Source organism: Protobothrops mucrosquamatus, unplaced genomic scaffold (genome assembly GCF_001527695.2).
Source record: "Protobothrops mucrosquamatus isolate PMUCROS unplaced genomic scaffold, P.Mucros_1.0 scaffold1295, whole genome shotgun sequence".
In the NCBI taxonomy this organism is placed as follows: domain Eukaryota; kingdom Metazoa; phylum Chordata; class Lepidosauria; order Squamata; family Viperidae; genus Protobothrops; species Protobothrops mucrosquamatus.
Window position 1 is genome coordinate 76,592 of NW_015387497.1, and position 16,920 is coordinate 93,511.

A 16,920-nucleotide genomic window follows, 5' to 3' on the forward strand; every position below is an offset into this window, starting at 1 on the left:
TTTTCTTTCTTTCGTTTGTTTTGTCTGTTTACTTCTGAAATACATCCAGTTTAAAAAAAAAACACCTTATACAACATTTTTATCAAACTGTTACTGTATGACCTGTACCAACATAATTAGAAGAAGAATTATCTGGATATTTTATTTATTTGTTTATTCAATTTATATGCTGCCCATCTTGCTATCAGGCGACGTATTTTGTATGGATGTATTTCAGAAGTAAACAAGATAAAACAAACGAAAGAAACCAAAACAAAAAAATAGCATAATGTGAGTTATCAGCAGATTTTAAAATAGATTTGGGATATGTACTAACTAGCTAAAGAATTATCCTCTTAAAGATTAAATGATATAGAGCCTCAGACTGAAGCTGTTGTTACAGAACGATTAAACTTGGATTCTAAAGAGTACTTGGGAACCTGCAAAATATTTAAATATTCTGAACTTTCCCAGGTTGAGAAAATTGTTTTTCAGGCTAGGCACAACTTGCTTCCTAATACATGTTTGTAAAACCTCATTAGTTGAACACCTTTCTATAAGGATGCATGAAAATATAAATAGGAATAATATGTGCTACTGAACTGTACATTCTACAGCATTATTTGGAATAGCTTACCCTTGCTGTGTCAACACCCTGGAAGAACAGGTAATGTTTATTATTTTCCTCTCAGATATGAAATTACCACCTACAGTAGTGGCCAAAATTGTGGAAACCTTTTGGGAAAAGTGTACAGTAGAAATGCCACCTTTGGTTAAGTTTCCACCAATTTTTCTTCTATTTTTTTTATAATTGTAGCATTGTTCACTTAATAATACTATTTTACATCGCTTTCTGGGCAACCAGTCAACTCTTTGCACCATTACTTTAATTTTACTACGTTTTACAAGCTCACTAAATGAAAGAAAAAAACCCCCAACCAACTTGATAGCGATCACATAACACACTGACAAATGTCCTCCTCTCAGCTTCAATACATGACATCAATAACTGAATCCTACTGTGATCTGATTGGCTCATTGCCAAAACAAGATGACACCTGATTGGCTCTCTAAACGCTCATTGGCTACAATCAGATGAAGGAAAGCTACCTGATATCAACCTAAGCAAGTTGTGCTTCCTTTTTCTGGTTATTTGGCTATAACTTTTCATAGAATACAGTACGGATAATTGAACAAACTATGTTGCCTTACATTCTTGATTAAATTATCTTTCCATTGATATATAATTTTATGGTACTATTCCCAAAAAAAAGTAGTGTTATTAGCCATCAAACCTTAAAAACACACTTTTCCCAAAAGATTTCCACAATTTTGGCCACTACTGTATATGGTACCTAAATTTTGTGTTGCTGCAGTGAAATGAGGCAAAAACTGCTGCAAGTCTGAATGTTTTTTTCTTTTTACTTATCGTTTTACATAATTTGTTGAATCTAGCTTAAAATTAATACAGATATTATCTTGTAATTTTAAAGAGTGTTTGAATGTTTGGACATTAGAGAACATTAAGTCATTAGCAAAGAGCATTAGTTGTTTTCTCATGTTCCTGGAAACTGCAAGCCACATTCTTTATGTTCAACCAAGACTTGATTTGGATCACAATTTATTGCTCCTTAAAAAAAAAATCCTTATTCTATTTCTTCTACTATTTAATCTCCAAAATATCCCTATAGATAATATTTACAGTATAAGTGACTGCTGAAAAAAATACACCTTAGCTTCTAGGTAAGCTCCCAACATTATTTTAAACCAATACACTCAAGTGTAAAAAGCCTTCTAATGTTATATTTCTTTTTTTTGCAAGTATTATGAGATAATATTAGAACATCCTTGAAGATACACATTTACTAAATTCCCTGCATATTTAAGTATGATGGTCTGCTTTAGACAGTTAGTTTATTCAATTTGAAACACACTGTATCTACAGTGAGGGAAAAATTATTTGATCCCTTGCTGGTTTTGTACGTTTGCCCACTCACAAAGAAATGATCATATAATTGTAATAGTAGCTTTATTTTAACAGTGAGAGACAGAATAACAACAGAAAAATGGATTTCCAAAAAGTTATAAATTGATTTGCATTTTAATGAGTGAAATAAGTATTTGATCCCTTATCAATCAGCAAAATTTCTGGCTCCCAGGTGTCTTTTATACAGATAAGGAGCTGAGATTAGTAGCACTCTCTTAAAGGGAGTGCTCCTAATTTCAGCCCGTTATCTGTATAAAAGATACTTTTCCACAGAAGCAATCAATCAGATTCCAAACTCTCCATCATGGCCAAGACCAAAGAGCTGTCCCAGGATGTCTGGGACAAGGTTGTAGACCTACACAACGCTAGAATGGGCTACAACACTATAGAAGCAGCTTGGTGAAAAGGTGACAACAGTTGGTGTGATTATTCGCAAATGGAAGAAACACAAAATAACTCAATCTCCCTCGCTCTGGGGCTCCATGCAAGATCTCACCTCGTGGAGTTTCAGTGATCATGAGAACAGTGAGGAATCATCCCAGAACTACAGGGGAGGATCTTGTCAATGATCTCAAGGCAACTGGGACCATAGTCACCAAGAAAACAATTGGTAACATACTACACCGTGAAGAACTGAAATCCTGCAGCGCCTGCAAGGTCCCCCTGCTCAAGAAAGCACATGTACAGTACAGGCCTGTCTGAAGTTTGCCAGTGAACATCTAAATGATTCATAGGAGTACTGGGGGAAAGTGTGGTCAGATGAGACCAAAATCGAGCTCTTTGGCATCAACTCAACTCGCCGTGTTTGGAGGAGGAATGCTGCCTATGACCCCAAGAACACCATCCCCACCGTCAGACATGGAGATGGAAACATGCTTTGTGGATGTTTTTCTGCTAAGGGGACAGGACAACTTCACATCAAAGGGACGATGGATGGGGCCATGTATTGTCAAATCTTGGGTGAGAGCCTCCTTCCTTCAGCCAGGGCATTGAAAATAAGTCATGGATGGATATTCCAGCATGGCAATGACCCAAAACACACAGCCAAGGCAACAAACGAGTGGCTTAAAAAGAAGCACATTAAGGAGTAGCCTAGCCAGTCTCCAGAACTTAATCCCATAGAAAGGGAACTGAAGGTTCAAGCTGCCAAACATCAGCTTCAAAACCTTAATGACTTGGAGAGGATCTGCAAAGAGGAGTGGGACAAAATCCCTCCTGAGATGTGTGCAAACCTGGTGGTCAACTACAAGAAACGTCTGACCTCTGTGATTGCCAACAAGGGTTTTGCACCAAGTACTAAGTCATGTTTACTTAGTTCATTCATTAAAATGCAAATCAATTTATAACTTTTTTGAAATGCATTTTTCTGGATTTTTTTGTTGTTATTCTGTCTCTCACTATTAAAATAAAGTTACCATTATAATTATAGACTGATCATTTCTTTGTCAGTGAGCAAACATACAAAATCAGCAGGGGATCAAATAATTGTTTCCCTCACTGTACATGCTCTTTTCTCCTGCCACACACTTATTCAACTTTATATAAGAAGTCTTATTTCGGGAAACCTGTATTAAAGCCTATCCTACAAAATAGGATCATTAAAACAAAAGTTATTTTATTCTTAATATTGCTGTCACTTTCAATGTATTCTTTGGGAACTTGCTCATCCTAGTGCAGAGTTCCCCAATCTTTTCAACACCAGGGACCAGTTCCGTGGAGAGAGGTTTTTCCACGGACCGGAGGGTGTGTGGTTTTGTGTGTGGCCTGCATCTTGCGGATGGGGCTTTGCTTGTTTGTGCGGCCCGGTTGCTGGCATGCTGTGGCCTGGTACTGCTCCACGGACCGGGGGTTGGGGACCCCTGTCCTAGTGGAAGATTTACTTATATAGGAAAGAAGAAGGGAAAATACACCTGCTTAATTTCTCTGCCTTACCAGTTTTTAATATTAAACATGGGATTTTTTATTACCTATCTAGCCTGAAAATTGCAAATCCTAGAAGCAATACCACTGGATTGTTCCAAAATATGATATGAGGATATTGCTGTCCAGGGGTATTTACTTTCTTTTACTGCTGTGTTAGGTCATTTAGAACAGTGGTTTTCAACCTTTTCACAGATTATACCACTTTTAGGATATGACAGTATTCAAGTACCCCAGTACTTAGCAAGATGTCAAAAACCTGATGACCTCACTGCTTGTCACACAGAAGCCTCTTCTTTTGATGTGGAATTCATGGTATTTAGATTATTTACTGGATACAGCTAGTCCTTGAATTACGACCACAATTGAGCCCAACATTTCTGTTGCTAAGTGAAAGATTTGTTAAGTGAGTTTTGCCCCCATTTTATGACATTTCTTGCCACAATTGTTAAGTGAATCACTGCAGTTGTTAGTAACATAGTTGTTAAGTCAGTCTGGCCTTCCCTATTGACTTTGCTTGCCAGAAGATTGCAAAAGGTGATCACATGACCCCAGGACACTGCAACTGTCATAAATATGAGTCAGTTGCCAAGTGTCTGACCATGGTGATGTTACAACGGTCGTAAGTGTGAAAAATGGCCATAAGTCATTTTTTCAGTGTGCTCTCATAACTTCGAATGGTCACTAAATGAAATATTGTAAGTTGAGGACTACCTGTACAATTTGAAATACTGTTTTTAACTAAAATTCTAAATGCTTGAAACAAGCATTTGTGATAGGGAACCATTGGTAAGCTCACCTTGTCACCACTTGCCTTTGCATTACAGTAAGCATGATGGGTTCTTTTCTGGATATAATCCCACCATTAGAAATTAGGTGGGAGCTTAGAAATAGGCTTTTCATTTTTAGCACCTTTCATGATTTGGAGTAGCTATCACATGGCTGTTCATCTAGTTTCCAGTTGATTGGTTATTGCTAACACATTTCTATTTGCTTCATTATTTTATATTTTTTAAAAAAATATTTGAATAATCTATCCCAGTGATGGCGAACCTTTTAGAGACCAAGTGCCCAAATTGCAACCCAAAACCCATTTACACATCGTCGGGTGCCGGGTGGGCGTGGCCCATTGGGTGGGTGTGGCCCATTGGGTGGGCGTGGCTGCGGTGGTAACAGCAGACTGGGTGGGACTAAAAAGTTCAATCAATCAATTCCAACTTTGCGAGATCTTTTTTTTCCCCCGCGAGAAGTTGAAATTGATTGATTGATTGAACCTTCTTTTTTTGTTGCACACGGCGGCAGAGGCCTAAAGCGAAAAGGTTTTATAAAACCCAGCTAAAGGCCTAGGACTGGGACGACAACGTGCGTGCCCACAGAGAGGGCTCTGCGTGCCACCTGTGGTTTGCCACCACGGATCTATCCTATATTGGTTTGCCATTTTAATGCTTTAATTAGACTGGCTATGCTTAAAAAGTAGGACAAAAATTAAGAGGTAAATGGTATGTTAAATATTTATCTCGTGTTTAACTGTAACTTTAAAAAATGGCAAGCTCTGACATTAAAGACATTCCATCAAAATGATTCAGCCACTGTGTACTTGTTTACTATCATTCTGTAAAATGAAATCAATTTTACTCAGATATAATTGCTGGTTATTTTTAAGAAACATAAACTATAACGCTGCTTAACACAAACCAACAGATAGTTGGGAATCTGCTATCTGAAAATTTTGGTAGCATGATTCTATTTTGAAAGTTAAGAGATGTTTGTCTCTAATAATAATATTCATTTACAGAATTATACACACATTTTCTAAAATAAAAGTAATGTTTATGATATCTAGCTTGACTACTGGCCAGCCAAATTTGCAATATGTTTTCTTCATAAAATGATCTTCTTTCTAATATATTATATATATATATATATTTACTTAACTTTGAGGTCTTTTTTATTCAGTGAGTCTTCTTCCTAAAACTATAGAGAGAGTGATAGCCTAAATAAATTATTTGCATATATAGCAATAACTATTGTTTAAGAAGTCCCCCACCCTACACATAGTGTATATACAATTCACAAATTCCATAGCCCTTTGCACTATTGAGTTTTGACATCTTGCCATCAGCTCTGCTGGAGAGCAAGTTTCAGAAAATTCCCTATGCAGAAAGGACCTGCCCTTCCCAGTCTGGGAATATTGGCTCACTGGGCCCTGTATTACTTTACTGCAGTGGTTCTTAAACTGTGTGCAGTTACCCCAAATGGGTAATTTGAGTACATCTGGGATAATGAAGCAATTTTAATTGTTGGTTTGTGAGTTGAGGATTCAATTTGGGATTCCTGCTGCCAAGTTACATGTGTAAAACAACAGTCTGCATTTGTTTTTGTGGGGGCAATGTCATTTGAGATTGGGAAAAGGTGCAATTGGTTAAACCAGCGGTTCTCAACCTATGGGTTGCGACCCCATTTGGGGTCGATTGACCATTTCACGGGGGTCGCCAAGCAAGGCTGTCTGCCATTTTTTTCCCCTTTTCCGGCGGGTGCCTTACCTCCCTTGGGCTGGGCCAGCTGGTGGTCGGCCTGCTCCGTCTCTGCCACTGGCCAGCTACGCCTCGGCCGGCGCAGGGGGCGGAACCACGCATGCATGGCGCTCCCGGGCAGGGATAGTCCTCGACTTACGACCGGTTGGGTAGTCCTCGACTTACGACCGGTTTAGTCCTCGACTTACGACCGGTTTGGGGTTGCGGCATTAAAAAGGTTGAGAATCACTGGGTTAAACAGTTTAACAACTAGTACTCTATTAAAATTGTATAGAGATATGCATACACAGCTTACCACTTCTGATTTGGCTATTTTGTGTAGAAGATTTTCTGGCAGATAAAGACACTAAAATAACAAAAGCTGTTGCAAAGTTTGCATTCGTAGCCTGCAGAACCTATATATTAGTAATGGCAAATTAATTTGTAGTGTTTTTATTGTTGTTGCTATTCTATTGTGTAGAGTACTGTATAAAGCACTAAAATGGTATATTGGTTTTACCCTATTTAATTATGTAGTTTATAGCAGGGTCATCCAAGTGTTTCTGAGCTGGGAACCAGACTGGCACTTGCCTGGGTGCTAGACCTATAGTACTAGGCCAAGTCAAATACTTCATTTCATCTAACATGTATTAATATTAAGGAATGAATATTTCTACTACACAGTCATCCATGTAGCAAGACAGTGAAAACACGAAAATCTTAACGTTTTATGAAAAGCAGTGGATTCACCCTCCCACCCCAAAATACACAACCCCAACTTACCACTTAGTCCAATTGTATTGTTACCAAGGATCCCAACTTGCAACATAGCCAAAGATTTAAAAAGTTGGACATCTCATAGAGGGGAGTGAATATTCTATCAGTTCCCCACTGCCTTGCAGTTGTTAAGTGATCCTGTGGGTTGTTAAGCAGACAATCCCAGGAAAGGAGAGCAGGGAACCGTGGAGTGGGGAGACCCTGGGAGGAAGTATGTCTTTGCTCAGGAGCTGAAAATCCTGCCTGCTGATATCCAAGCAGGTTTTTCAGTCCCTGAGTGGGAGATGTGTGGCCTGCACAGGGACTCCCAAGGCCTCTTCCTCTGGAGGATTCCTGAGGCACCCCATGCTCTTTATTTTAACCTGCTGCCTCTCTCCTCTGGGCCTGTAATTGCTTCATAGTTGAAAATCCTGCTTGGATTTTGGCATGACCCTTTTTCAGCCAGCCAACATCAAGATAAGCAGGAAATAACAACCTTCATGGCAGGCTTTTATGGACATGATCTTTTTGGAGATCTAAACTTTCACTTAATCCTAGCAAGTATTTTATTGTTAGTATGGCTGTTATTTTGCTGAAAGTGGCAGGAAACCTCTTATTTATTTTTTGAACCTTAAATTCTGTATTAACAAGTCAAATAATCCTTTAATTGTAATCTTTACTTCCTTTTAGCTCCTTTTAGTATCCCCCAGAATACAAAACACAAGGGAAGGATTCGTTCAATTTATTTCAAAATCCCATTTCAAGTCCATCTAGAATCTAGACCAGGGGTCCCCAGCCCCCGGTCCATGGACCAGTACCGGGCCGCGGCATGCCAGCAACTGGTCCGCACAAACAAGTGAAGCCCCTTTGCAGGATGCAGGCAGCACACAAAACCACGCACTCTCCAGTCCGTGGAAAAACCTTTCTCTATGGAACCAGTCCCTGGTGCCCAAAAGGTTGGGGACCTCTGGTCTAGATCAGTGCTTCCCAAACCTTTTCCTTCATTACCCAAAACTGCTTCTCTTTTTAGCCAGTGTAGATAAAACACTGTAACTCAATTTAAATGTCCCAGTTGTGATTGCGTAATCGGTTTTGTTACCCATTACCCAGTGTTACCTACTTTTACACAATTTTGGATAAGTTATCCGGGTTTGGGAAGCATTGAGCTAGGTCGTTAGTCCATTTATAACTTTCCAAAAAACAAAACTTTAATCCCATTTGCCATTTAGTCCCAGAAATTGCTAAACACTTAAAATCACACTTAACATTTCTTTCATTACTGATTGAAGGAAACTCACCTAGTGAATGCCATCAAACATGTCATTTCAAAGTTTTTTTACTACTACTATTACTTGAAATGCAGTAAAGATAAGTAATTCCAAAAGTGATTAAGAAATGAGGTTTAGCCAAGCGTTGTGTCATGTTAGGCTACAGTCAAGTTGTAAGCATAGATGGAATCTCTGGACTCCCACCTGCTTCACTCACCAAGTGACCACAAAATCTTGATTCTTGTACTAAAAAGGGGCAGCTGTCTGAAGTACACTTGTGGGGCAACTCTCTCTTTCTCCTTGCTCTGGAGAGATTTTGCCAGCTGGGATCTTCGCTGGCCACTGACCTTCATCCTTCTTCCTTCAGGGTTGTCTAACTTACCATCTCCTCATCAGAAATCTTGGGAATATTTAAATTATGCACTTTTTTTTCTTTTTATAGTCTTTTTCCTTTCAATTTTTCAGTTAGTGGGATAGGTAGGTAAATGATTTTCAAATGTTTGCTAAAGTCATGTTTCTATAGCCACAATTGTAAACATATTTCAGTCTTTCTTGTCATGGAATTAGATTTTTCTTTAATCTTATGATAGAAATAATGCTTTTTTATCTCCTGATTTATTTTTTTTTGCAAAGCACAGTGAGGAACTTTGACATAATGTTGGTTGGGGAATTCACATACATTATAATAATGAATTGCTGGGTGAGAAAACATTACTGTCAGCATATTATAACAGGGTTATAATTTGTAACCACATTTTCTTTTTATATGAAAGTATCTATATATATATATATATATATTTAAACTGACTACTTGTTTTACAGGTATCTTTCTTGATGGTAAAGAGATTTGTTTTTAAATAATTAGACTTTTATGCAGAAGTTTGAATTTCTTAATAATTGCCATTTTGGTGGTATTGGTATCATTTGCTGTATCTGAAAACTTGATAGGATACTTTGACAAATATCAGAATACTGTGTAAAACAGACAACAATTTTATTCTAGCAGCAGATTTATATAATCCATTGCAGAAATAAAACTAGTTCAAATTGACCTGTAATTTTCAGTTCAATTTAAGATATTTCTGTGCTTAGAATTTTAATTGTAAACTTTTAATTATAAACTAATTAAAGTTTTAAATCTACTGGGTATCATTTAAAACTGTTTCTAAAACAAAATTGCAATCTACCTGTAATTGATAAGTAGTTAAGCCCAAAGCAGAGCTCTTCTGTAAAAATGAAGCTGGACATTAACATTGGTAAATAACAGTAGCAACAACATTATGATTTAAATCTGCCTTTCTATTCAGAAGTGTTTCAGGTCTATAGTAGCAGTTAAATTAAAATCTGTGAGACATTTAAAATAATCATGATATATAAAACATTTTAGAATGTTTTAGGAAGCTGTGTTATGATTAAAGCATCTCATTAAATTGCACGTTTTTCATATTTTTATGAATAAAGGAAAAAAATAGCTTGACCTTGATTTTATTTGCAGATAGATCATGTATTGTCTTTTATCATGAAACTTAAGGCTGAGTAAATGGATTTCTGGACGTTAGACTTCTTCACTAAGCATCTGAAGAACCACTGTTTTCTCATCTACAGGATTACCTTTTCAACTATACCCTTTAAATAAAAACTTTAATCAGTTTTGGGGATTTTAAAATAAAAATAATTTCAAGGATTAATGGTTTATTTTGTTGGACATATCTCAACCTCTTCTGATATCCTTTACAATGTTATTAATCTTGTTTGAGATCCTTAATTGATTGTTTAGCAAACTATTACAAACTTGAATCTTTAAAAAATGTTTGAAGGGTTTAAGGCAGGCATGTCAAACTTGCGACATCACGTGACGTTGCACAACGTATCGGAACATTTTCGCCATTGACGGCAATGGGGTGGGTATGGCTCCGGTATGATGAAACCGGCTCGCGGGCCGGCAGTTTGACACCCCTGGTTTAGGGGCTTTTTTAATGTAAGCTTTTAAAATACTAGGCTTTGGTGATTTGTGATGAAGTTAAGGATTGACTGTTCCAGTTTAGTCAGAAATTACTTATTTTGATTGATTCAAGATTACAATGGTCACAAAATGTCTGCCCTAAATGTGACTGCAGGTTGGATAGATCAACTTTATGGCTAATCACATTGTTCCACGGTGTTCCATATGATCACGATTCACGATGTTTTTTGCCGGTTTCTGGCAAAACCACTCCCCATTCAAATGAATGTTTTTGTTTAATGACGGCATTTGGTTAATGGTCAGTGTTTGCTTAATGACCATCATAAAAAAGGCTTGAAAATTCTTTCTGGTCATAGGGATGCCTCAACTTAACAACTGTAATAACTGGACTGGATTTCTGGTCCCAATTACAGTTGTAAGAGGAGGACTACCTATAATACTAGTTCTTAAAATGCCAAGTTGATACATGATTATCTTTACATCTGTTTCCATATACTGTTTCTTTTTCATTTAACATCTTGTAAATTCTTATGCAATTTTTATTTTCTGTAATTTCTTAATGTATCCCTCTCTCTTTACTTCATGTTGTTTCTTTTTTCCTTTTCTCTATTTTTGCTTTTAAATATCTTAAAAAATAAAATGATCTTTACTTTATTCTGTATAAACTCTCTTTGTTGTCAACAGACATATGTAGAGTATGTCGATCTGAAGGAACTCCTGAAAAGCCTCTTTATCATCCATGTGTATGTACTGGCAGTATTAAATTCATTCATCAAGAATGGTAAGTTTGTTTTTCCTTTGAAATAATATCTGTATATGGCATTCTACAATTTGTGCACAGAAATAATACAATAAGTTATCTTCAAAATGATCCTTCTATACTAGATATTAGTATTGCGTGAATTAATTAAATAGCACTAATTCTAACCTGGCTTGTCTTAACCTTCTAAAGATTTGCTTTCTTAACATCTCTACTAATAAATTGTAAATCCTCCAAAGCTATATAAACTCTGATAATGATCATGCACTTTATCCACGAGCCTTCAACCTTGCCAAGAACAATAGTTTTTCTAAACTGTCATCATTGAAATATGTGAATTTCTTCTTGCTGATATTTTTTCTTAAGGAGGCTATTAGTCTCAATTTTGTCTAGGTCTCATTGATTGGCGTTTCTTGCAGTTGATAGTACTCCTTTATGGTAGCCATCTCTGATCCATAATTTGAAAGGGTCTTTCTCTCACTCTCCTCTGAATATCCAGATTTCATAGCAATACATTCCCACTCGAAAGATCACTGCTTCCACTATTTTGCTCTATTGACAGATCTTGTCTACGTTTGTCATTGCCTTCCACCCTAGGATTAATCTTCTCTTTACTTCTCCAGCCTACTGTCCATCTTTATCTATTCTTGAACCCAAGAAAACAAATTATGTACCATCTTCACTTCTTCGCCTTCAACTGTAAGTTCACTAAGCATGTTGGTTGACACCTTTGTCTTCTTAATATTTAACATTAACCCAGATTTTCAATTTCCATTTTTAATTTTATATTAAGCTTTCCTAAATCATCTTTACTTTCAGCTAATAAAATTGTGTTGTGTATGTATCTCAACATATAGTGAGTGCTTCAGCCTCCTACCTTGATTCTAGGTGTCATCTCTTAACAATTTGTTTGTTTGCTTTATAAGTTAAACAGATAAGGGGGCAATATATCTCCTGTCTCTAGCTACTTCTCATTTTCTGAACTACTGTCATTTCAAATTCAGTTCTTACAGTATTTTCTTCCTTATTTTAATGATTCTTCAGATGTTCTATTACCCTAAATATATTCCACATTCTGGCATGAGCTACATATACAAGGCTTTTCTTGTAATCTGTTGCTGTATTCATTATTATATTACTTGTTTGATCTCATATTTAATCTCATAGCTCTCTGCCTTTTTAGAACTTGCCATGTTTCTGTAGAGATATGCATGATTTTATTTTTATTTAGAATTTCTGCATCTAAATCTTGATTGTGCAAGAAATTAGCCCATTGATTCAGTATTTACATTCTCTTGCATTTGCCCTTTTCACATAGCTGAAAGTTGTAATCTTGATTTAATGGCGCCCCACTTAGTAGACCTTGATGCTGTGGATCAAGTTTCATCTGGATATCATACTAAAATAACAGGTTCATGTGTATAAAATAGTCTGGATGAAGCAGTCTAATTTACATTAATTTTACTGTAATGTTATGATATACACATTATCCATATAAGTGTTGTAAATTTTAGGCAATACCATTTCTGTCATTTGCTTAATAACATCATTAGACAACAGTGACATAATTTCATATGTAATGCAAATTTGGGAGTAATAGACACCCCCAAATTGTCAGTTAAATGAAGTTTAATTGTACATTCTTTTCCAATCTCAAGACCACACACACTCCATGCTTGCTTTCATAGAATCTTTAGCATTTTATCTATCTCTACAGTTTCAGAAGGGTGTTATATTTACACCTGTTTTTTTCTTTAGCAGCTAGTCGATAATGCCTCAGTTTCTTCTAGAGTTGCTTATTTAGTATCTTCTTTCCCTGAAAGTGCTTTCATCATTCTTCATATTGAAGAATATTTGTAAAGTTTTTACAGTTTAGTCTATCCAACTTCCTTTATCTCCTTTGCCTCTATGTATTCTCTTCCAATAATTATTTTTGATTATTCTTATTTTGACTATAAGTTTCCCTGTGATTTCCCTTTTTTCTTGTCATTTCCCTCTATTTGTTGATGTTTTAGATTGAAACAGCTTTCCTTCGACTTTCTTGGTTGATGTTGAAAATCTACATTCAATGCATCCTTTCTGCTGTTCAAGTTCTTTATCTCCATCTTTGCTTAACATGATAGCTTACATTGGAACTCACTTGGATCTTTTCCCTGTCATAATTTTTTCATAATTTCTGTTTTTTCCATTAGTCCTCAGGTTCTCTTTTACATAGTTAAGTTTACAAAATCTGTTCTTAATCTGATTTATATTTTTACTATATATTCTTCAGATCAAATCTTGCTGGTTCACTTTAATTTTCTAAGTCAAACCTATATGACTGGCCCCACAATTTGTATTATTTTTTATAATCTACCTCTGGAAGCGGGATGTAGTTCTCCATCTTCTGTTTCCTTATTAGGTAGTTTATTTGATTCTAGTATTATTTCGCTAGGAAAGTTGTAAAGTCGGAGTAGATACTGATATTAAGAAATATTTTTTTCACAACATTCTTTCATTTCCATTATTGAATCTACCTAATCAAAAGCTTCCAATAATTCTAGAACCTTCCAATCTCTTACCTGCAAAGTTTTCCTTCATTTCCACTGTGGATTACAATTAGCTAAAAAGCTCTTTTTGATGTTCCCAGCAGGGTTAACTTTCTCGGGAGTTTTTGTTCCTATTATTTCAAAGTCGGGGTTCACTAAAGCTTCCTCCTAGAAACTAAAGAAACTAAAGAAAAATATATTATTAAAGAGCTAAATATTTTTTTTTACATGTGAAAATGCTTAATTATGAAAACATATTCAGGATATGAGATCAGAATTCAAACTGCTTATACAATTTAAATCCTCATTGAAATTATGCAAGAATTCTATAAATGTCCTTTGGAGTATATATTAATAATTAATGGACATTTTACATTTTGTAATAAAAGTTTTCATCTTTTTACATTTTCTTTTCTCGTTTTGTTACATTTGCCATGAGTTATCTTGGCCAGAATCAAATTGTATGCTTGGTGGTTTCTCTGGTGTAGCATTAGCTATAGAAGTAGTTTTTACTGGGATGTAAAAGCAGTAGCTTGTTACTACAGAGGAATTCATTTTTCAAAAGAAAAATAATCATAACACTATTCATTTTGATCCTCTATTTTGCTTGTATATTCGTTTAAATATTTATGTTTATTTCATGCCCTAATTTGTTTATTAATTTAACTTTGCTTAAAAGTTTTTAAGCCGAAAAATTCTAGTTTGCCTAAATGGTCTTTCGCAAACTGTAGATGAGTAGCAATGTTCTTTTAGGGAGAGTAGTGACTTTCTCCTTGCGACCCTGCCACAAACATCATTGTTGTTTCAATTCATGAACAGTGAGATTTGCCAAGGCAAAAATGACCCTTGAATGTTAGTTTCGGGTTCTTTGAGATCTCCTGGAGTATTACACACCTTGTTCTTGGGATAATTTTGGTTGGTTGATGGATTGTATCATATGATAGTTCATATTTATTCAGAAATATTGAAGATTCAAATAGGTTCACAAGCCCATTTTTAAATTCAAACTGGTTCGCAAACTTTTTTTTAAGCAGCACAGTATCTCAACCAAAATGTCTCAAACATTTATATTTTTAAAAAATATTTAATACTTTGGTTTAATCAGCATTGCCCAGTGATTTGCTTATGCAATTCAAGCATTCTCATTATTAACAAAAGTATTCGAAGAAAATCGGTACTTATAATTAAATTATAAAAATATAAATTGAATTATTAAAATTTACATTTTATTACTATTTTCCTTTTTTAAAATTCTTAGATACTTTCTGAACTTTTGAACATTGTTTTTTCTAACACTGTAAATCCATTATTACCATATATTTTAATTGCAGCTTAGTCCAATGGCTCAAACACAGCAGAAAAGAATACTGTGAATTATGTAAACACAGATTTGCTTTCACACCAAGTAAGTATTTGACATGAATGTGTACTATGTGGACATGAAATATTTATTCTGATCTTTATGTTTCTTGTCAGGGATGATTTAATCAGATTGGAAAATTCAAATAATTGCTTCCAAGAAATGAAATTACACAAGTGTTATAATTGGCTTCATTTCAACCAAGTCAATGCAGTCCCTTGGAATAAATGGTGTTATAGTGGTATCTTGATACTTATCATTAATTGATTCTGGGAAACTCAATGAGTATCAAAAACAATGAGTACCAAATTTTTCCTAGAAGGAATAATACATTGAGTCACAAGGCAGCTGACACTGACAAGTTCTAACTTGTGCATTGAGTACGAAACAAATGATGAGTACTGGGACAACATTTTCACATCAAAATGTGTTGAGTACTAAATTAGATGAGTTTCAAAGCAGTTGAGTACCAAGGTACCACTATACTGCCTTGGGTTAGCTAAGGGAGATAGCGCATACATGCCAAATAATTCTCTTTTCAAGCAATCTTTCTACTAACAAATCTAGTTTTCTAACATGTACTATGTGATATGTTACAAAGATAAAATTTGCTGAGCACTATGGTATTTACATAAAGAAGTCATACTGGCTTTAACCAATTTATAGATTAGAGTAATAATTCAGCCATTAGACATGGTGAAATAAATTGTAATTACTTCATTTGCAAACTTCTAGTTCATTATGATGGGAAATCTTGAAATACTACCATATTTCTCCAGAGGAAAAATGCTGCAAGAGAAAGAAGAAAACAGAAGTTCCTTTTTATTTATTTCATTCATACTTCGGTGAACTGAATGTTAAGTCACAATATATTTGATTCAAGAACATTTGAACAGACCAGATTCAAAGTAATCATGATTTCTTTAGTCAATTCATGGTATATTTGCTTCTAGTTTTATCAATCTTCAGATGATATTCTAAGCATCTGAGCAGTTGTAAAAGACTAATTTGTTTGCGGAAATGTTTCTTCTTTTTTATGTACTTTGTATTTATGTTTATGCTTTTTTTCTTCTAAGTTTCTATAGGTCTTTTACTATAGGTTTCTATCTATATTGCTTTCTTTAATGGTGTATATGTGTTGTCTATTTCATGGGCTTTTTGTGAAGAGATGTCTCTAGGTTTTGAGGGGTTTTTATGGTGTATATGTGTTTTCTATAAAGATCTGAGAGGCTGTTTATGTTGTTTTTTTAAAGATATAGATTTTTATGTAGATTCTTATGTTTAGCATTTATGTAGTTTTCAGAGAATTACTACAGGTAGTCCTCAACTTACGACCACAATTGAGTCCAACATTTCTCTGGTTAAATGAGACATTTGTTAAGTTAGTTTTGCCCCATTTTATGACCTTTCTTCCACTGCTATTAAATGAATCACGGCAGCTGATAAATCAGTAACCCATTTTTAAGTGAATCTGGCTTCCCTATTGACTTTGTTTCTCAGAAGGTTGCAAAAGTTGATCTCAGGACCTTGGGACACAGCAACAGTCATAAACCAGTTGGCAAGCATCTGAATTTTGACCACATGATCATGGGGTTGTTGCAAAGGTCGTAACCATTGAAAACGGTCATAAGTCACATTTTTCAGTGGTGTTGTAAATTTGAATGGTGACTAAATGAACTGTTGTAACCTGTACTGTTACGTGCCTCTGTGGAAGATGGTCCAAAACTTAAGACAATCCCAAATTAAAGTTTAGACTAATCTTTAGACTAATCACCAAGGCCATTTGCCTTTTTACTTTTCAATGATTTGGACTTTTCTTTTAGCCATTCTTTTGTGTTCTTAGCAGTGAATCCTAGATAGTTGTGTAGAAAAATAGTCTACCTGTT

General features: G+C 35.4%; 1 protein-coding gene across 1 annotated transcript in view; it reads left to right on the forward strand.

Annotated features, from left to right (window-relative positions):
• The window catches only part of MARCH6 (membrane associated ring-CH-type finger 6), a 58,636-nt gene that overhangs the window by 1,999 nt on the left and 39,717 nt on the right, over positions 1-16,920 (forward strand). Inside the window, exons 2-3 of the mRNA XM_015821281.1 lie at positions 11,071-11,167; positions 15,006-15,079. Of these exons, the coding sequence (XP_015676767.1) occupies positions 11,071-11,167; positions 15,006-15,079 (171 nt within the window). The remainder of the gene's footprint in view (positions 1-11,070; positions 11,168-15,005; positions 15,080-16,920) is intronic.